The sequence below is a fragment of the Cynocephalus volans genome, chromosome 1 (genome assembly GCF_027409185.1).
Source record: "Cynocephalus volans isolate mCynVol1 chromosome 1, mCynVol1.pri, whole genome shotgun sequence".
Classification (NCBI taxonomy): Eukaryota; Metazoa; Chordata; class Mammalia; order Dermoptera; family Cynocephalidae; genus Cynocephalus; species Cynocephalus volans.
Window position 1 is genome coordinate 46,526,962 of NC_084460.1, and position 22,003 is coordinate 46,548,964.

The window sequence follows — 22,003 nt, forward strand, 5'->3', positions numbered from 1 at the left end:
TAAAGTCATCAAGAACATACATCAGGGAAAAGATTGCTTCTTCAATAAATGGTGCTGGGAAAATTGAATATACATGTGTAGAAGAATGAAACAAGACCCCTACCTTTTGCCATTTACCAAATCAACTCAAAATGGATTAAAGACTTAAATGTAAGACCTGAAACTATAAAACTACTAGAAGAAGAAACAGGAGAAACTCTCTGAGACATTGGTCTGGGCAAAAATCTGTAGAGAAGACTTCTAAAACACAGGCAACAGAAGCAATACTGGACAAATTGGATTACATCAAAATAAAAAGCTTTTACACAGCAAAGTAAACAATCGACAGAGCAAAGAGGCAACCAGCAGAATGGGAGAAAATATTAGCAAACTATTCACTGACAAGTGTCAATATCCAGAACATACAATAAACTGAAACAACTCAACATAAAAAAACAAACAAAAAATAATCAGATTAAAAAATGGGCAAATGACCCGAATAGACACTTCTCAAAAGAAGACATACAAATGGCCAACAGGTACATGAAAAAATGATCAACATCACTAATCGTCAGGGAAATGTAAATTAAAACCACAGTAAGATATTATCTCATCCTAGTTAGAATGGCTAATATCAAAAAGACAACAAAACAAACAAACAAACAAACAAACAAACAAACAAAAATGCTGGCAAGGATTTAGAGAAAGGGGAAATCTTATATACCGTTGGAATGTAAATTACTACAGCCATTATGGAAACTGTATGGAGGTTCCTCAAAAAACTAAAAGTAGAACTACTATATACCACATACCAAACACTGTTGGCATTTACCCAAAGGAAAGGAAATTAGCTTACAAAAGAGATATCTGCACCTCCTGTTTATTGCAGCACTATTCACAATAGCCAAGATATGAAATCAACCTAGGTGTCTGTCAACAGATGAATGGAGAAAGAAAATGTATATATTTAAAATGAAATAATACTCAGCCATGACAAAGAATGAAATTCTGTCATTTGCAGCAACATGGACAAGGCTAGAAGACATTATGTTAAGTGAAATAAATCAGGCACAGAAAGACAAGTACTGCATGTTCTCACTCATATGGGAGCTAAAAAAAAATGTTGAACTTTTAGAAGTAGAGAGTCGAACTGTGGTTACTGGAGGCTGGGAAGGAGAGAGCAGAGGGGAGATAGTGGGAGGTTGGTTAATGGATACAAAATTACTGCTAGTTAGGAAAAAAAGTTCTAGTGGTGTACAGTAGTGCTAGGCATCTATAATTAACAATAATTTATTGTATGTTCTCAAATAACAAGAAGAGAGTTTAAATGGTCTCATTGCAAAGAAATGACAAATTTTTGTGATGATGAATTTGCTAAATATCTTGACTTGATCACTACAAATTGTATACATGTGTTAAATATAACTCTCTACTGTATAAGTGTGTACAATCAATACATTTCAATTAAAAATAAATTTAAAAAAGAATAATTAAAAAAAGATTTTTTGCTAAGTTCATACAGACAATACATCAAAAATAACTTTTATTTTATTATTTTTTTTTGGTGGCTGGCCGGTATGGGAATCCCAACCCTTAACCTTGGTGTCATAACACTGCACTCTAACCAACCGTGCTAACTGGACAGCCCCCTAAAAATAGCTTTTATTTATGTTTGCAATAAATAATTATTTTGAAATGAAAAAAAAGTCTTGTTCACAATTACAATAAATTCATAGAATAATGAAAAAATACAGGCCTTGTATAAGAATAAACTGTATGAAGAAAACGGTATATAATTTTATCGAATGTTTATAACAGGAGGTGAAGAAAGGTCTTTGGGTGGAAGATTTATCATTTTAAGTCATTTTTTTCACAAGTTCACCTATAATACTGACACAATTCCAATTAAAATACACAACAGGTTTTTTTTTGGCGGGGGAGGGATAGGTACTAAATAAAATGAGAGTTCATTTGAAAGAATGAATATCTAAGAATTGCTAAGAACATGTTGGAAAAGAATAGCTAGAGAGAGACTTACTATGTCTAAAAGATTGGGGCTTTTCTTACTGCTAATATAACCAAATATGCGATGCTGGCAACCAGAGAAGATATAAAGATCAGTGGGACAAAATAGATTCCAGAAGTAGACCTAAGAATACTTGGAAACTTTTATCTATCCCAAAAATAAAATTAGGATTTTAGTTGTGATGAAAACAATATTTTACTTAACAAATGGTTGTGGCATAAGTGGGCAGCCAAGCCAGTACAGCACATGTAAGTATGAATTCTGGCTGCAGGGAGGTGCTAATTAAAAACAAACACGAAAGCGATTAAAATATTAAAGAAAAAAACCAATTTCATCTCAGGAGAAGGGAGGACATTCGTAGAAAATACAGGACCCACAAATGAAGCAAGAGAAGAATCCCACTACATAAAAAGAAAGTCATTTTTATACGGTGACAGTGCCCCAAGAAAGTCCAAAGACAAATGACAGCAGGAGGGAAAGCTCAGCAATATGGACAGACATGGGGTTAACATCCCCAACTTCCCAACAACCCAAGGAGAAGAATGATGTTGTTATAAGTTATATATGAGTTATAAGTTCACAGAAGAGAGAAATGCAGATGGTCAACAAGCCTGTGCAGAGATATCACCAAAAATGCAGATCAAACACCAGCTGGGGACATGCTCAAAGATCAGATCAACATTTGGACTCATCAGATTGGTAAAACTTCAAAAGATTGTTAACACCCAGGATTGATGATAGCTGGGGCCCACACTGCAGATGACACCAGAATTTTGAAAATTAACCCAAACCTATGCAAGTACAAAGCATAGAAACTTGTCAAAACTCACTTTTGGAAATCTGACCTACAGAAAATAAAAAAGTGACTGAACACGAGGAATCATGCAGAATGTTTACCATGGTAGTTTATAATGGCAAAAAGGAAAAAAAAACAAAAACAAAAACAAACCAAAAAACCCCCAAGCAACCTAAATATCCACAAGGAGGGGAATGGTTGGCTAAAGCATGCATATTCACATTGCTAAATTTTGCCTAAAAAAAAATTAGGGATAGTTGTATTGACTCACAAGACTGTCAATAAATGGAATTATAAAAGCAAGTTGCAGAGATGTGTACCAAGTACAACACAATCACTATAAAAATAGAAAAACCCTTTTCTATGTCATCTTTTGAGTCTATGAATGTTGGTATGGACACAGAGAACTTAACATTGCTTACCTTGGGTGGGGTGAGGATAGGGAGGGGCTGAAGTCGTTGGTTTGCTTTTTGTACAAGTCTGTATACAGTTTATTAAAAGGAATGAGTTTTGCTGTTGTAGTTTGTAAAAACCAAACCAAACCCAACCCAAATATGAATGTTTATGTATATATGGAGGGCAGCCGCTAGGTGGAGAAATGAGAGTACTTCAGAAAGTTCATAGAAAGATTTGTAGTATCTTTCAATTCTATTTTCCCATGAACTTCTTAAAGTACCCTCATATAAGGGTATAAAATGAAATATAGAATAAAAAAAAATAGTATGCTCAATTCAACCCCAACATTATAACTGGAGTGGAAAATATACATACATAAGCATAGAAAAAGAGATTGGAAGGAAGTCCATCAAAATGGTTACAATGTTTTCATCTGGGCAGTAAGATTATTAGTAGCTTCAATTTTTTCTTAATAATATTCTGTTTCTCATATTTTCTATCTTGAATACACATTACATTTATAACCAGGGGAAAATCCATTAAAAGGGACACTCTGGGAAAAAAGAAATATGTAGAAAACAAGTTCATGACAAAAGAAGTTTCCCAGCTAAACTTCAGTAGTTGAACAGTTTCCTAAAGACTGAAAACAGGAATTCCCAAGTGATGAAATTAATAAAATTGCTACCATTCTATACTGCTGTTTCTTACCAAAAACATAGTTAATAACTTATTATTACCATTGCTGATATAAAAATAAATTCTGGCAAAGAAAACAGAGGAAGACATCAGAATTTTGTTCAAATAATAAGGATCAAAGACAGAAAGCAGACAAAAACCAGGTCTCACTCTAGCTCTTTCCTAAGGGAAGTGGACTTTGAATTTTCAACAGGCAAACTCTCAACATCAACACTTTGTATTTCCTTAGTTTGTAATTACCCTCCCCATCATTATCTTTAGGTAAAAGTGAGATGATCTGCATGACAATTTAGAATAAATAAGTTTATGTGTTTGAAAGAATAGAAGTGGTGACAATGCTGGTAAAAATGATCTAAGTATATTCAAAACTTTCTAAATAGGCTTCTCTGCTTCTCTCACAAGCGGAACTCCCCTCCTTATCAATCCTTGCGGGAAATCCGAGATATTACAACCCTAGAGAACGCCTTTAGGTAATTCTAACTTGCTCTTTGGCGCCACCTACTGATCAAACAGCATTTTAATTTAAAACAACACAATTTAAATTTCCTGTTCCTCTATACAGCTTATGCTTTAGAAACGCCTAGGTACTTTCCCAACCCACACACATGGACCCTGGATCTGCACAGACATTAACATTTAGAAAATGGTATTCTAAAAAATTCTGTCTTAAATGTTAGTAGGAATTTGCATCATACTTGCATCTAAACAGAAATGTCAGAATCATCTCTTGAGTTTCAAAATGAAAATGATAGCTGGATGGATCACTTCAGGTACCACATATATTTAGGTTGACTGAAGGAGGTAAGATGTTTGTATAATGTTTATGAGAGGACCCAAAACCTTTGCCTCTTCAAGTTCTCTTTAATTTTGTAATGATTCACAGCCCCTCATCCCCAAATCACATCTTGACTCTAAAGAATCCTTAACATTCAATATATTTTAACGAGGTATCAATTTATTAGGGAAACATTCTTTTTTGCTCATTAGCACTAAACTTTTTTTTTTTTTTGGTCAAATATCCATGTAACATTATGTAGGAAATGGTCCTTCATACCAATAGATTTGTACCTATGTACTAAAATATCAATGCCCCAAACTCTGGGGGCTATTTCAGAGTGGGGGCTTACGGGAGGCTAGGACGTACCATCTACTACACAAATTTAATGAGATGGAAAAAAAACCTTTATTAGAGTTGGAAAATAAGTTGCAAACAATGTATTCACTACCTAATGCATGTAATTCCAACCACGAATTGGAATCATGTTGGTCACATTGAAGATTCTACAACAGTTATAACATGGAGATTCAGAGGTGGTCTCAAAGTTGTTACAGTGTTAAAAATTATAGTGAACGGTATAAAATTACAATTTATTATGGGGCTGGGAAGATTCACAACAATCCTTAAAAACATTAAGAGCAAACCTCTTACAGAATTCTACTTAGGATTTTTTCCCCCGTCATTCCTTTTTTCTCCCTCGTTTTGTTTTTTAAACACTAATCCGGTATGGAATCCGCTGGACAGAGCAAAGCTGGGTGGGCTGCCCCTTGAATGATGGAGTAAGTCTGCTTGGGTAGTTCTTGCTGGGAAGAGGACGAGAATATAGGCGGCGCCGCGGTGGCCACTGCGATGCTCTGGCCTCCGTCGCTCACCACTGTCACTTCAGCCGTCCCCTCCTGAATCAAAGCGTTAAGGCCTTCAAAGTCAGTGCAAGTAATACCCGAACTGGTGATGAAAGTCTGGTTGCCAGAGCCTTCCTGGGGGCCACCCGGGGCCGTGGGGATCAGGGTCTGGTGCAGAGTGGCTCCGTCCGTCTGGTCGTGAGTGGTCAGCAGGACAGCAGGCTGGGTCATCACGCCTGCCTCGCTCGGACACCCCGAGGACTGCGGAGGCGCGATCAGACTGACCTGGCGCAAGATCTGCAGCCGGCTGTTTCCCGGGAGTTCCTCCGGGTTCTGGGCCACCAAGGCGGGAGGTACAATGTTTACTGCGGCGGCGGCAGCCTGGACGATGGTGTTTGTCGGAGGCACTTGATGCCCAACGATGATTTTGACTCTTCCCTCGCTGAACTGGGGCACTTGGCCGGGCTGGAGGGGCACCTGGAGGTGCCCCACGGTGAGGGGCGCGGCGGGCTGCTTGCTGGGGTCGATTTGGAACTGGAGGACGGTCACATCTGAGTTCTTATTCTCACTGTACTCACTGTGTTGCCTCTTATGGCTGCGGAGCGAGTCCTCCCGCATGAACGAGGCATCGCAAATGTCGCAGTGAAAGGTCTTCTTAGCGTCCAGCTTGGCCACCTGCCGGCTGCTCTGCCTGCCCGTGTCCTTCCTCTCCAGGGCCTCGGTCTTGACCATGTCCCCGTGGAACTTCTTCATGTGCTTGCTCAGGTTGCTGGGCTGCTTGGTATCGAAGCTGCAGTAGTTACACTTGAAGGGGCGGTCGCTGCAGTGGACGCGCTCGTGCACGCGCAGGGCAGCCTTGCTGGAGCACGAGTAGCTGCACTCGGAGCACTTCTCGGGATGCTCCGACTGGTGCACGCGGCTGTGCTTCCGCAGGGTGGCTTTGCTGTCACCCAGGAAGTCGCAGTGCGGACACTTGAAGTTATTCCCGCTGTGCTTGATGCGGATGTGCGACTTGAGGTTCCCCTTCATGGTGCAGCGGACATTGCAGAACTCGCACTTGAAAGGCTTCTCCCCCGAGTGCACCCGCATGTGCCTTTTTAAGTCCGAGCTGATTTTGAACTTGGCGCTACAGAGCCAGCACTGGAAGGGGGCGTCCCCTGTCAACACAAGGTGAGTTTCGATAAGAACAGGCAGGCAAAAACCAGAGGATCCCCCCGAAGCACACATCAGAAAATCGCTTATACCAAGGCAGCCGGGTGGAGACCTTCTAACCGTGGCTCCTAGCAGCCCCCGGGAGCGGGGGAAAGGGGAGAAAACTCTTCTTTCCCCAGACCTAAGCCACCACCACCGTTATAAAACCCAGAAGAAAAATGGGAGATTGAAAAGGGCTATTTAATTGTCCCCAATAAAATAAGATTTGCACATATGCTTGTTACATTCTTTAAGACAATCACGCTATCATTCATACAGTTAATATGCCCACTCTGTTAGTTAATGGTTCACAGTTGCATAATTTTGCATAATCTGTTGATTTTGACTGAATTACATGTTGTAACAGATTCAACAACACATTTTCGGATGGGCAGGCCGGCTCCATGCTGCACTCAGTGGAGTATTCTTTTTACAATGATGGAAACACCCAGCTTATACTTCATGCAGATTTTTTAAATAAAGACGTGTTTATTGTGCAAAATTGATTTATCCCACATTGCCAGCTGCGTTCTTTACTTGTGAAGTTAGGAAATCCAGCTGCTTGATTTACTTTTTTAAATTCATATTTGCCGAAAGATGAGCAGGGGAAATGAAATTGCAAACATCTGAATGGACACGATATTCCAAATTTATTTCCTCAGTGAATGCCAAGTCCAAATTATCTAAGGCATTGATAATTCAAGCAAATTAGTGACCCCTCCCCACCATTTCAATATTGTTAAAGCAAGTACAGTAACAACCACTAATATTCTTCAGTTGCTTCCGGGATGGCAGACGCTATGCTGAGCATTCCACAAGAATAGTCTCATTTGATGCTGATAACATCCCCCTGAAGTGGGTAAGATTATAAGTATTATTCTTTACTCTGTTGTAAAGATGAGGAGGCTGAGGCCCAGAGAGACTACATAACCTGTAGATGGTCACCCAGTTGTATATAGCAAGGCTTGGATTCCAACCCAGGCTGATTCCAAGGCTGGTATTCTTAATGCTAGGTAATTATCTGTACATTTAACCCTTGTTCACTTTCTTAGGCCATAAACTCAAAAGGCTGGGATTGTGTTCCTGCTTTTTGGCATAGGGCCTACAACATCACCATGAGCTGCTTAATACATGCAATTAGAGATGGCAGGCAGCAATTTAACAAGCTTCTAGAAAACTGAGAAGCCCAAACCTAAACAGTGTTTTGTATAATTAAATTACCACCAAGATCACGCATTAGATCATGTTCCTGGAGAACAAGGAATGGTAAATTATAGACTGTGGGCCATATCCTGCCTACAGCCTGTTTTTGTAAATAAAGTTTTATTGGAACACAGTCATGCCCATTTGTTTACATATGGTTGCTCTCATGCTATAATGCCAGAGGTGAGTGGTTGTGTCAGACTGGGTGGCTAGCAAAACCTGAAATACTTATGATCTGGTTCCTCACAGAAAAAGTTTGCTTTTTCTGTCTTAGAATGTTGTTCTTAATCTTTTTTTATGTCTTCACCACTTTTTGGCAGTTTAGTGAAGCCCATGGAACCCATCTCAGAATAAAGTTTTAAATGCACAAAAGAAACTAATAAAAAACATTAGGAATACAAAAGAAATCAGTTATATTCAATTATTAAAATATTAAAAGAGAAAATTTATGATATAGTAATGTTTGTGCTTTATAAATGCATTAATTAAATCAAGACCTAGCAGCAGGTCTAGTAACTACAGTAATTTCTAAATAGAGAAGAGTGTAAAAGGATATTTTGATCTATCTGCAATGATTGTTATGAAAAGATCTGTGATTTCTACTGACAAGTTCACATGCACTGTTATCGGATTGGTTGCCTATTTTTGTAATTGAAGGACATGTCGAATTTCAGTACAGGTTAGTGAAAATGAAGGCGGAATTTTTTTCCCATCCACATTCATGGACCTACCTCCTAAATTCTATTCATGGATTCCTGGGGGTAGATGTCTGTGCACACAGAATGTTCTAGTAGGTTTTCCAATTACATCTCTGCCCAAATTATAGTGACAGTCTTTTTGTTTTTTAGCAATCTGCAGAGGTGAAACCCAGAAAAACGAGATAACCAAATGTCATAGCTGAATTGCAGAGCTTAACACTATTTGACACGAAAGCAAATGGCTTAAATCCCTTCATCATCATCTCTTTTTTTTTTTTTTCTTTTACTGTAAACTTATTTCTTAAATGAGAGATACTAGTCAAAGAGTCTCACTGGAGTGTAACATTTTCAAAGCTAATGACTACGTTTGTTCCTGCCCACTACCTGATCCCTACAGTGTCTGGCATAGTGCGGTTAAGGAATGTTGAATGAATAAGCAACTGATGTATTAAGCTCACAGATCTTTCTCAAGTTGAGACTGATGATATAGTCATCAAATCGACGGAAGGGTAAAAAACAGAATCCTATTAATTTACAATTTTACAAGTGCCACAGATTAATAAAAAGGAACACGAACATTCCATGGAGACAATGCAAAAATGGCACACATTTAAATTTTCAAAAACCACAACCTTTCTAGACCAATTTAAAGATGCTAGTCTAAATGGTAAGCTCATCCTTATAAGTCAAAATGAATCACTTTCATAAATGAATCCTTTAGCTGCTGGGGAAGGTTTCTGAAGAAAATCAGTTGTGTGTCAGTGACGCCAATGTCTTAACTTGCTGTGGTAGATTACAAAAATGTCCCCAAACACCCTTCCCACCCAGCCCTCCCTGTAGCCATGGCCTCTGTCATGTCTGTAAATGCATGCTCTCCAAAGGGGCAGGATGACCTGCCATGACCCACAACAACAGGCTCAGTCATGTCACTGGATTTGGCCAATGGTATATTAAGTAGACTCGACACAAGTAATGGCTTCAAATGGGCTTATACATTGAGGCTTGCTGGCACCTTGGTTATTGCCATGAGAAGGTCAATCTTGGACTAGCCCACTGGTCTCAGAAGGATGACAGACACATGGAGCAGAGCAGGATTCCCCAGCCAAGACCGGTGAACAGCCAACCCATAGCCAGCAGATCCTCAGACTTGTAAGCGAGCCCAGCCAAGATCAGCAGAGTTGCCTATTTGATGCCCAGCTGATCCCCAATGTGTGAACACAAAAGGCAAGTTGTTGTATCTTCTGAGGTTTTGTGGGGTTTTTATTATGCTGAACCACTGTTACAATAGATATAGATATTGGTATCTAGGAATGGGGTGCTAGATAATGGTATCTAGAAATTTCTGTGTTGCCATACAGAGAACCAAAATATGTAGCATTGGTTTTGGGATTGGGTTGCAGGTAGAAGCTAGAAAAATGGCAATTCACACTATTTAATGGCAAACATTTGGTAAAACTGTCACCTGTGGTAACTTAGAAGATAGAAAATGTACATAATGAGTATTGGACTGGAGAAAAGAAATAAATTCTAGGCAGAACAATGAAAGTGTTTGATAAGCTGCATATGATGAGTTACTACAAGAAAGAGACAAACTTGAAAAAGAGCTGGTCAGAATTTAGAGGGTATATAGAAAGTCAAGATTTGCTGAATATAGTTTCTCATCTCCAGCCAGCATCTCCACCCAGACCTCCAAAGTAATCTCCAGCCAGATGTCTAAAGAAAGACAAAAGCCTGGGAACAAAGATCATTTCTAGGCAACTGATCTCAGCATGAAGACCAGATGAGAAATGAGGGGTCTGAAAATAAGATTCTTTTTTAAAATCTCCAAAAGAATTAAGTTGGTGCCAAGTAAATTCTCTCAGGTGAACAAAAGGACTCCTAGAACCCAAAGAAGGTTATATGCCAAAAGTCCTTATAATTAAGTTTGGAAAAAGAGACAAGATTCCAAAAGAATTGTGGATGTGGCTTTTGGCATGTGGATACAAAGGAAACTCACAAGTTTTTAAGACAGGTCTACCAGCAAAAGTCGCCAGCCGATACTAAAACAGTGTAAAAAGTCCCCCAGCTTTTGGTAGTCAGGGGGCAGGCTGAGAAATTTTCTCATCCTTTTCAGAAGTGACTAAGGAAGGTGATGGAAAGGATGTTCCAGTGGGCACAGTCAAGAACCAGGGAGCTGAGCCAAGGCCTAATCAAGAAACATTCCCTGTCTCCTGAGTGGGGGCATCGGGGTACATTTGCCCAGAGAGATTTCAGAAATGCTACAGACCAACGATGCCAACTGCCTCCATTCTTCCCCTTTCAAACGGCAGAATTATCGTAACATTCTGGCTTGATTTTACCATGGTATGTTGGGTATGTGGGAACAGACAACTTGTTTTTTCACTTCAACTGTCTCAGGTGAAGAGGAGCCCTATCCAGATCTGATGCAGATTGCACAATCCTCGTCTTTAAGCCTGATCCTATAATTGGATGCAACTTGTGGGGGGTCTTGACAAAGTGTGAGTGCATTTTGCATGTCAGAGAGATGTGAATGACGGAGGGGATAAAGGTGGACTGTGGTTGTTTGCAAAAATGACACCAGTGCTGACCACATGACTTGCTTTAGCTATTGTGATGTTTGCAGACGTATGCAAACAGAGACCAGAAATGAGCTCACACTTGGGGCTTGTTTGTTTGCACCTCTTCCATCCTCATGAGAAGGACAAGACTGGGTTAGTCCTTGGTCCCAGGAAGAGGATGAGAGATGCACAGAGCAGAGCCAGATGGCCTCAGCCAAGAACAGTGGACAGCTAGCTAGCCCACATCCAGCAGATCCCCAACCAAAGTCAGGAGACACCAAGCCTTGCCCACACATGTGATTAAGCCAAACCAAGATCAACAGAGTTGTGCAGCCAACCCTCTGCTGACCTGAAGTATGTGAGCAATAAATGTTTATTACAACATGCCACTGAGATTTTGTGACGGCTATTATGCAGCATCACTGTATTAATAGCTGACTGATATAAGTGCCAAAAGGAAAACATACATAATTTGAGTTACCTACTCTGCTGACTTTGCTGTGTTTTTTGATCAGGCTGTCCCATGCTCAACTAATCAGAGTATTACTTGAAAAATTATTGAAATGACTAACCATGATGCAGAAATTTATGAAACATGCATTGCTTATATCTCTAGTCCATTTAGTGTACCTTCTCAATTACATACGTTTCTAGTGAATATGTTATAAAGTTATATAAAAATACATATAAAGTTATAAACTTGAAGTCTTCCCTATTTTACTGAGAAAGGCTCTTCTGGGCAGACGTAAAGCAAAACTGCAAACCACGGGATGACCAAACATCCCCAACTCATTTTCTTATATGGTGCCTAAATGCTTTAAGGTGCTCATGATTTAAGCAACGGGAAATGAGGTGCACTGAGAGCAACAGGCGGGACTTACCCGTATGGGATCGGAGGTGGACGGTGAGCTGGCTGGAGTTGCGGCTGGCATAGGGGCAGATTTGGCACTTGAAGGGTCGCTCGTCGGAATGTATCCGCAGGTGCTTGTTGAGGCTGCTGCTGTCGGCGGCGGCATAGTCACAGGTCTTACACTTGTAGGGTTTCACACCTGTGTGGCACCGCATGTGGGTCTTCAGCTTGTCCTTCCGGCTAAAGCATTTGCCGCAGACTTCACACTTGTGGGGTTTGTCTCCTTCAAGCACACATAGATGGCAGCAGGAAACAAGATTAAAAAGGAAAAGGTTTATTTCCCACTGCCTTAAGAAAAAAGCAATATGCAACCACCGAAGAACATTTAGAAAATCCCCCAAAGCTGGTGGGATGATTGGCAAAGAGCTAACATTTTGGGAGAGGGGAAATTTCTTCTATTTTCATTACTGGCGTTTTCTCATTTTTTTCTACTATGAGTATAAATTCCTTATTAGTTAAAAATAGAAGGAACTAAAACACATTTTTAAAGTACAGCTAACTAAATAAGAAATTGCTAACTGTCTCTTCTTGTATTCAGTCTCTTCTTTTTCCTTTTCACAACTGACGCACCCTAAAGTTAAGAATTCGCAAGTTTTAGCAGAGGTCGTGGCTGGCCAGCTAAAGACTGCATTTCCCAGCCTCTCTTTCAGCTGGGTGTGATTCTGTCATTAAGTTTGCATCAGAGCAAGGGCCGAGAGTGTGAAATCTGTCCCTGTTATGAAAGGAAATCGCTTCCCTTTTACTTCTCTTTTCTCCCTTCTTGCCAGCTGCAGCCAAGACATGGGAATGAGGCAACAGGTGCAGATGGTTGAGTGAGGTAACATAATGAGGTAAGAGGAACTCGTAAGTTCCTGGACGATCTTACAGGACAGAGCCGCCTACCTGCCCTAGGCTACCTGCACCTCTGGACAGTTATGTGAGACAGACATAAACCCCTACCTTGTCTGAGCTGGTGTTTGGGTTCTTTGTTATAGCAGCTTAATCTGAATCTCACTAATACATATGTCAACTTGCTACCCGTGAACAGCTGCTAACCTTTTGATGTATATTTTTCCAATTTTTTTTATGTATGTATGTTTTTTGGTACAAAAAACCTCTGAGCTAACATCAATTTAAACACTTTTTGAATGGTCTGTGCCTTTTAATTATTTTATTTAATCCCCCAACAACTGCAACTAGAACCCAGGAGTTTTTTTTGTTTTTGTTTTTGTTTTTTAGCCAAATGCTACACTCCCTCCCCATTGACTACTTTCTTGCATTTAAAGTTTGATCATCTTTTCCACATCATTATATATCTACAACATGATTGCTAAGGCTGAAGTATTTCACTGAATGGATGTGCTGCAAATTATTGAACCAATTCCCTACATGGCCATTGAAAAGAATGAAGTAGGTATGCACGTACTGACATGGAAAGATGTCTAATATTAAATAAATAAGGCAAGTTGCAGTGATAATGTATATAGTATTAACTTACTAAGAGGTGGACAAAACTAACCGTGTACGTTTTTAGGCCTGGTATAGGCATGCAAAAATTTTAGAATGATACACAATAGGTTATTAAGACTGGTGAATTGTGGGCATGAAATTACAAAGAGGTGGGCTGTGAGTCAGAATTTTTACTTTATGTATCAAATACATATTTTGGCTAAATCCTAAATAGCCATGTGCTAAAACAAATTTTTGGACTTAATGGAGTCGCTTCAGCTATGCAGAAACTATTCTACAAACACAAGCTTGAGTAACTGTATGTAGAAGATGCTTTCTGAAGATTTGCAGAAACAGACTTAAAGTCATTGCCCTCACTTATATTTTTAAACTGTTTTCCCAATCATCATTAATAATTATAGTATTTTACACTTTCAATGATAAATATGCTGTGCTTGACTGATGGAACTTCAACATATGGAACTCACCTGGAGAGTTTCATTGCTTGCATTAGAATGCTTACCAATACTTGAATCTTAATATTTGGATAATTAGAACAATACTAAATGGTATGAAACTGTGGAACTTATTAATATCTAATAAGCCTCAATCATATCTATAGTGATCCCAATGCAATAAGGCACTCACTGGTCATGGCCAAGAAATATAAGAAATAACTATTGGCTTCTTCATGTTCTAAATGCTGAGGTTAAATAGCAGGCTTTGGGGCAATTAGTGAGACCAAAGTCAAATTTTAGTGTGTCCCATGAATTATGAGTTATGCACATTTATACTCTTTGAATTTATACATGTCTGCATCATTTGATTATGAGCATCTAATATTTTGTTAAAAATGGTCTAAAAGCAAGTCCTTCTTGCAGAAAATCTGGGAAACATAAAAGTAATATATTAAGAACATTAAAATCACCAGAAATAATCACATTTTTCTTTTTCCAAGCATTGATTTTTTCCATACTTTTTTAAAAAAAGGATGTATTAAATTCCCCTTTCAAAATTGCAAATCTGTCACACACTCATTGTATCCAATGATACAATGTAAAGATACATGAGAGTTACTATTCTTTCCCCTTATACCTCTTTACTAATCATCACACACACACATGCACAAGTGTGCACACACATACATTTATAGGATCATCTCCTTGAAATGAGATGAATATGTACCTTCAAATTTTAATTAACTTTGGCAAATTAGTTTTTAAAATAGCCATAGCAGTTCACATTCCCACTAATTAAGTTTGGTCATATCTTCTCCAGAGTTAGATTTTATTGCTTTATACATTTTCTGACAAAATCATATTTTAAAATGGCATCTTATTTTTGTTTAATTTGTGTGCATATTCCCATGACAACCAGTGAGGTTTTGCGTCATATCATGTGTCTGACTTACCTGAGTCCCCAGCTCCTAGCACACGCAGGTGTTTACGGCATATGTGCTAAAGAAAAGTTACTCACCTGTGTGAATTTTTAAATGACGCTCCATGTCCTTCATGCCATAGGCGGTCTTGAACTGGCAACCTAAAAAAAACAAGGAAACATTAATTACAAAGGGAAATATACTAACTCTAGAGTGGAGAAAACTGGCAGAAACTTTCTTAACCAAGTGATGAAAGTAACATTACAGTAATGGGAAAAATAGATCTCACGTGCCTTCTTACATGATGTACCAAGAAGGGCCGTGGTTCCTGCCCAGACTGTATAACCTAAATCTAGTCACAAGGAAACATTAGAGAAATCCAAACTGAAGCACATTTCACAAAGTTACTGGCTTCTGCTTTTCAGAAATGTCAAAGTCATAAAGACGAAAGCTTAGAAACTGTTCCTGATTAAAGGAAATTAAAGACATATAAAAACCAAATGCAATGAGTGATCACGGGATGGACCCTGGATGGAGGTGGGGGGAAGGGGATGCTTTTTTTTTGATTGACAGGACATTAGTGGGACAATTGGTGAAATCTGAATAAGGTCAGTCGATTTGATAATAGTATGTATAAATGTTAATTTCCTGATTTTGGTGGTCATCCTGTGGTTATATAAAAGAATGTCCTTGTTTCTAAGAAATACACACTGTGGTATTTAGGGGCAAAGGGGCATTGTGTCTGTGACTTACTCTCAGATGTTTTGTGGAAAAACACACACATATATAGAAAGAATGGCAAAGCAAATATGGTAAAATGTTAACATTTGGGGAAATCCAGATAAAGAGTACACAGGAATTTTTGGTACAGTTTTTGCAACTTTTCTGTAAGTCTGAAATTATTTCCAAATAAAAAGTTAAAAACAAAAGTAAGGGAAGAAAAATCTTACTGGATGTCTTCTTAAGCTATCACACAGGAAGAAAAATTTATAGCAACTTGAAATTCTCATGTGTTCCATTTCAAAGACCCATGGCTATAAAAGTTTTAGAGCCCATATGTACAATGACTAGGGACAATGAGAGATAGGCTGTGTGTGCTGACATATATGCCATGGGGCTCTGAATTTTAAGCCAGGCAGTTTGGAGCACACCATCTCCAGTTGTCAGGAATTCATGAGGAAGAGCCCTAGAACCTGGTTAAATGTCACATTCTCTACACAAGTAGGACATAACGCTGCCTTTACCTGGATAGCAACAGTTCAGCCTTTTCTGAGCAGGTGGGGTTGTAGGCTTTTTGGTGCGAGACTTGGCAGGGAGAGAGATGACAGTGGCTGTCTGGTTCTCGTTACTTTCCGTGGGCAGATAAGTTTGATAACCATGTTCAAAAACAAATTCTGGAGCTGAAACTAAGAGATATGATGATTATTAATTTTCGTAATATGAGAACATGCTAGATTGCTTTCCCAGTCTCCCTTGCTGCTTAAGGGTGATCATGTGACCCAGTTCTAGCCAATGAGAAAGTATAGAACATCTGCTGGGAAGTGGGAAAGTTTTTCCTCCCTGATTAAAAAAAAAAAAAAAAAAAGTGGGTACAGAGAAGCAGTTGAGAAAAGACTAGTCTTGTGCCCTGGCTGCCTCACCTCCTATCGTTGGACATGTTGGAGTGATGATGTGATGCCTGGATCTGTGGCAGCCATTCTGTTACCACAAGGGAAAGCAAGAAAATCAGATACTGAGCCATAAAACCACCTGAATCTATACTTCTTAAATGAACAGGAAATGTTCCTATAATTTATGCCAGGTAGGTTTTCTATTAATTGCAGCCAAATGCAGTAGTTACTTCCATAAGCTCTATCACAAAATCCTAAGAAACCACTGGAATGGAAATGACAGGACTTTTGAGCAAAACTAGTCTAATTGATATTCTGCTCAGCATGGCATTCCTATAGAAAAAAAATAATTCTTGTACTCTTATTGAAGTTTTCATGCAAAAAGAAAAAAAAAAAAGAAAGAGATCAAATATAAATATCACTATAAAAGATAAGTGTAGGCAGTTTCAAATGTATTTTTTTGCTTATAAAAATTTTTGTGAATACTTTGTAAACTAAGTTTATGGTTTCAGGCTTGGAAATATTTTCTTTCTTCCATTATTAGAATGTAATTTGTCACATGGAGATTTGGCTTCAAATGAGAGGTAAATATGACCAATGGTGGCTTGCTCACTGGATGAACTTGTCAGGCTGAGAGGCCCTAAGTGATGATTTGAGGAGCCACTGTCATATTCTGTTTCCAAAACTTGTCACCAAGGCACCATCTTCAACATTTTTGCCATTTTATTTGTAGAATATATTTACTTAAATCAACACAGGCCTACTTCACTACATAATTTCACTTTGCTCAAAGCAACAATATCAGTGCCACGAGTCTGAGGTGTTAGTTACATTTTCTCTTAAAACACCATATTTTTTTTTTTGGTGGCTAGCTGATATGGTGATCTGCCATATTTCTTTGGATCTAAGACAAGTAGATTGTAAGATGCTCTGTTATATTATATATGATAAAAAACTCTGCCAGTTAAACACATGACGATGCAATGCTTTATATTCCTTAGATATTTTATATTTACTGATTGAGCTCTTTTAGACTTCTTTGGACATTTGACAAGAAACTCAGGTTCCTGCTCTCCATTTCTTCGGCACTTTGGCAATGACAGTGTCACTTTGATGCCTGTCAAATAACACCTGGGTTCTGTCAGCACTGGGCATTTGAGTAAACCCATGGTTTCCATTTTTCTCAATGGAAATACATCTAGGGAAGTTAAATGGCTTTTGTTTAAGGTCAGCTGAAAGATTCTGACAACTTATGTGCCCTGTCTTCATGCCAAGTGTCTTTGCGGCATGGATCAGCCACACCTGCCTCTTGTTAAAATGTTTTCATTTACTCTGTGGGATTACTCTTGCTTCACTTGCAGGAATGTGGCCATTGCTCCTGCTTTCACTTGCTCTGCGTGGTTCTCAAAGCATGGTCCCAGCCGGCAGCACTGGAGCTACCTGGAAACGTGGTATGAAGTCAAATTCTTGGGCCCCACTCCAGACCTACTGAATCAGATCCCAGCAATCCGTGTTCTAACAAGCCATCCAGGTGATTCTGAAACATGCCCAAGTTTGAGAACCACTGGTTCTTGGTTGTTGCTTTGCAAGAACATGAAATTGCTGTCATTCCTCCAACAACAAAAGTTTGGTTCATTAATATGAAAATAGACCCCCTGCTACCATTTCCAAGCATTTCTGGGTACACAGTTATGTTCCATCTCCCACCCAAATCATCATGCAATATTTTGGAAGACATTTTAGACCACAATTAAACTCAATACATGTAGTTCTAAAAATGCACACAACTTGGTGGAGGTGACAAAAACGTGATCAACTAGAATGAAGTTTGTTCACATGTGCAGAAAGACACTTTTTTTGGACTGCCTGTTGGCTCACAGCAAAGATGCACCACTGTTTGAGAGATGTGAAAATGTGTCTTTGAACTGATGAGTCCAGATTCAGCTACTTACTATATGCGTGACCTCATCCCAGTTATGGAACCTCTTTGAACCTGTTTCCTCACCTGTAAACAGAGATCATCACATGCCCTCTTCATAAGGTTTTTGCACCGTTTAACGAGAGAATTCAGTAGCACAAGATGTGGCCATGGTCAAGTCTCAATAAACGTCAGCTACTACAGTTGAACAGAACTGGACTTGGGCACTTGTGCATCAAACTCTCAACTGGAATGCTCATGAGCTAGGGTCACCAACTGTTCCTGTTTGCCTAGGGCTGAGGGGTTTCCCAAGACACGGGACTTTCAGTGTTAAAACCAGGTTGGTGGGTCATGCTAATATGACCTTCAAACTTCCTGCTTTACAACTTTGAGAACGAGTGATCACCTGCACTGGAACGTGCTCAGAGTAGGGTGGGTGTGGGAGTAGCCAGGCACTCCCTACAGGTCAACTGATAGGGTCCTCACAACCCTCCCAAGTGCTGGGCTCTGCACCCTCCTAGGCCTCCACATTCTGCCCTCCGTGGAGATCAGCTGGGCTTCATCTCCTAACTGCCCTCTGCCATGAGCCTCAGTGTCCCTCTCCATGCAAGTCACAGCAGAAGGGAAACACAGGAGTATTCTGGATATTAACCCCTTCTCGGATATATGATTTGTGAGTATTCTTTCCCATTCTGTAGGTCGCCTTTTCATTCCATTTTTTCCTTTGATGCACAGACTTTAAAATTTGATGTGGTCCCACGTGTCTATTTTGCTTTTGTTGACTGTGCTTTTAGTGTTTTGGGGAGGCAGCAGGCAGCATCATGTATGGGCAGGTTAAACACAGTGAAGGGAGTCAGGCACCCACTGGCAGGGATCATTTTGGGGGTGGGGTTAATCACACTTAACATGTAAGTCACCCCAAACTAGACAGCTACTAGACAAGAAACGTTTTGCCCGAGAGCTTGGGCTGTTAAGTCTTACCTTCCTGGGCCTCCATTTCTTCACCTGGAGAATAGGGACAATCTCCATTTGTATCGCCTAGTACTACTGTGATGATTAGAGATCAGGCGTGTAAAGTTGCTATTGCTGTTGTCTTGCTCATTACTTTATTCAGCAAATATTTATTAAGCACCAACTATGTGCCAGGCATTGTTTTAGGCCCTGGAAACAGAGCAGTGAACCAGAGAGACAAAATTTCCTGCGTCAGGGAGCTTATATTCCGGTTGGTAGTGGTGCAGGCAATTAATACCTTAAATATTTGTCAGGGGGTGCTAAGTGCAATGGAAAAAAAAAAAAAAGGCAGAGAATGTGTTCCAGGAGTGCTGAGTAGGGTGGTTCAGGAAGGCCTCAGTGAGGTGGCATTTGAATATAAAACATGGAAGGACATAATTATTATATTAATGGTATTCTGGTTGCAGATGTCTAGAATTCAATAACTACATAGGGGCACTGAGTTTAGACAGTCTTATCCAGATGGCCAGTTTGCTGGAGCCTCCTGGCTGGCTTTATCAGGGTTGTCTCCTCTCACCCGTCCCCTATACCCAGCCTCTTTCCAGGATATTCTGTGAACAGCAAGATACACATAGATAGCCCAGGAAAAGCCTTTGGGTGGCCTTGATCACTGAGGGACTACCAGTGATCTCCTTCGGCCCCTTTGGGTGTTTGTATTGATTTGATGCTGGAGTAGCCACTCATTCCCAGGTGGTGTGTGTGTGTGTGTGTGTGTGTGTGTGTGCGTGCCACTCATTCCCAGGTGGGGTGTGTGTGTGTGTGTGTGTGTAGTCAGATTGACCTTGGACCAACTTCTGTCCCCACCACTCTCTAGCTGTGGGGTCAGGACCAAGTTACTTCTCTGTCCTTCTTTTGTCAGCAAAATGGGGATGTTAGTAGTGACCTTAGACCTTAGACCTTATTGCTCTAGTAAAGATTCAAGGAGGTTAAGACATACTGAGACCCAGTACTGTCCAGCGCCCCCCTCCCCCCCAAAAAAAGACATACTGAGAGCTGGGCACACTGTAAGTGCTTGATCATTAGCAGCTGCTATTAAGGTAATTATAGACAGTAATAGGTTAGTATTCATTTGTCTGTACTCAGATTTGGCATAATGAGTGGCATTGGCCTTGGGAGATTTCAGAGCACTCAAACAGAAGTGAAGGCAGCAGGTCAACCCCAAGCACCTCATATGCTGAGGTGAAATGACTCATAGCCGGGGGCAGGAAGTACTTCTTTCCAGCAGAGGGGGGACTTGCTCCATATGAGAATAATCCCCCTCACCTCTTTTCACTGAGGGTGTAGCACGGGCCACTGCTTTATGTGGGTATCTCATTTCGACCTCACTGGAAGAACTCAGGGCCACATGTCCTACCCTGGTGTGACTATTAAAATCAAGTCCCATGTTTAGTGGGATCAGACCCCCCACCAGTACTCCCCAGCAGCTCACAGCCTCACACACCTGCTGCTGGCTTTCAGTTTTGTTTTTTGCCTCCTGGGGATTTCCCTTGCTTTCCTGTGTGTTCAGGTATGCATCTGAGGGGCTGTTGTATTTAGTCCTGGTATGAAGCAGGAGCATCATGGGTCTTCAGTTATCCAGTCATGATGTTGCTTAAAATGTAAGATTGCTGTATGAATTTCACAAAGAACTGCTGGAGACCAGCTCCGCAGTATTCGTTGGACCTGAATAGATGGTGTGGATTCGGTGAGGAAAAGAGAAAGGCGGAACACAAATGTCTAGTGCAAGTGTGGTCACCAACCACAAGAATCTTGCTTTATTTATATTTCTTACTTAACCTTCTATGTAATGATTTATCTTTTAATTAAAAACATTTTTTATATCATATCCATAGAAAAGAAAGGTTGAAATGTTCCAAACCATCCATGCTTTCACAAGAACAAAAATGTTCCAAACCTCTCGTGCTTTGACAAAAACATCTATTCATACATCAAAAGTTTACCTCAAAGTCTGTGGCTTGTGGCCAGGAAACTATACAATAGCAGCGTGTTTAATTTCAAAACATCAGACTTTCGGTCTGAATCACTATTCTTAACCTTTTAAACTTACACATAAACTTATATTCTAAACTCCTATTCAGTCTTACTTATACTTATATTTAACAATTTAATGTTTCATGTTTATATCAACTATGCTAATTCTTAATCAACTAAAACCATATTACTTATATCATGATTCTATATAATAAAATATAACAGTAAATCTCTATTACTGTTAAATGATTCTAAATTATAAACTAACCTAAAACAAACCTGTTAATTTCAAAACGTGTATATATTTTCGTACTATTTTACCTATTTATCTCTATAACGAAACCTTTTATTTCCCTGCCAATAGACTCCGGGAACAGCACAGGGGACAAAGTGAAAAGTTAAATGACCCTTCTTAACTTTGTTAAAATACACTGCGTCATTTCAGTCCTGGAATGATATGTACTTGGTGAGTCAAGTGAAGCAATGAGAGTGGAGGAGGAACAAAGAAATCTGTAACTGGTTGTGATCAATTAGTTGTAAACACCACTGCACTCGGACCTACCATCTCCCTAGGAGATGTGGACCTACCGTCTCCCTAGGAGATGTGGATTTAT

At 39.7% G+C, this 22,003-nt stretch overlaps 1 protein-coding gene across 3 annotated transcripts in view; it reads right to left on the reverse strand.

The window, feature by feature from the left end:
* Positions 1-22,003, reverse strand: part of ZFP64 (ZFP64 zinc finger protein) — an 83,249-nt gene that overhangs the window by 47,622 nt on the left and 13,624 nt on the right. For 2 of the 3 annotated variants that reach the window (XM_063103050.1, XM_063103042.1), the window contains exons 3-6: positions 16,124-16,285; positions 14,978-15,040; positions 12,045-12,296; positions 5,079-6,670 (exon numbers count right to left, since the gene is read on the reverse strand). In XM_063103050.1, the coding sequence (XP_062959120.1) occupies positions 5,388-6,670; positions 12,045-12,296; positions 14,978-15,040; positions 16,124-16,285 (1,760 nt within the window). In that variant the 3' untranslated portion in view covers positions 5,079-5,387. Of the gene's footprint in view, positions 1-5,078; positions 6,671-12,044; positions 12,297-14,977; positions 15,041-16,123; positions 16,286-22,003 lie in introns of those variants that run through there. The other variant, XM_063103060.1, reaches the window with a different exon arrangement.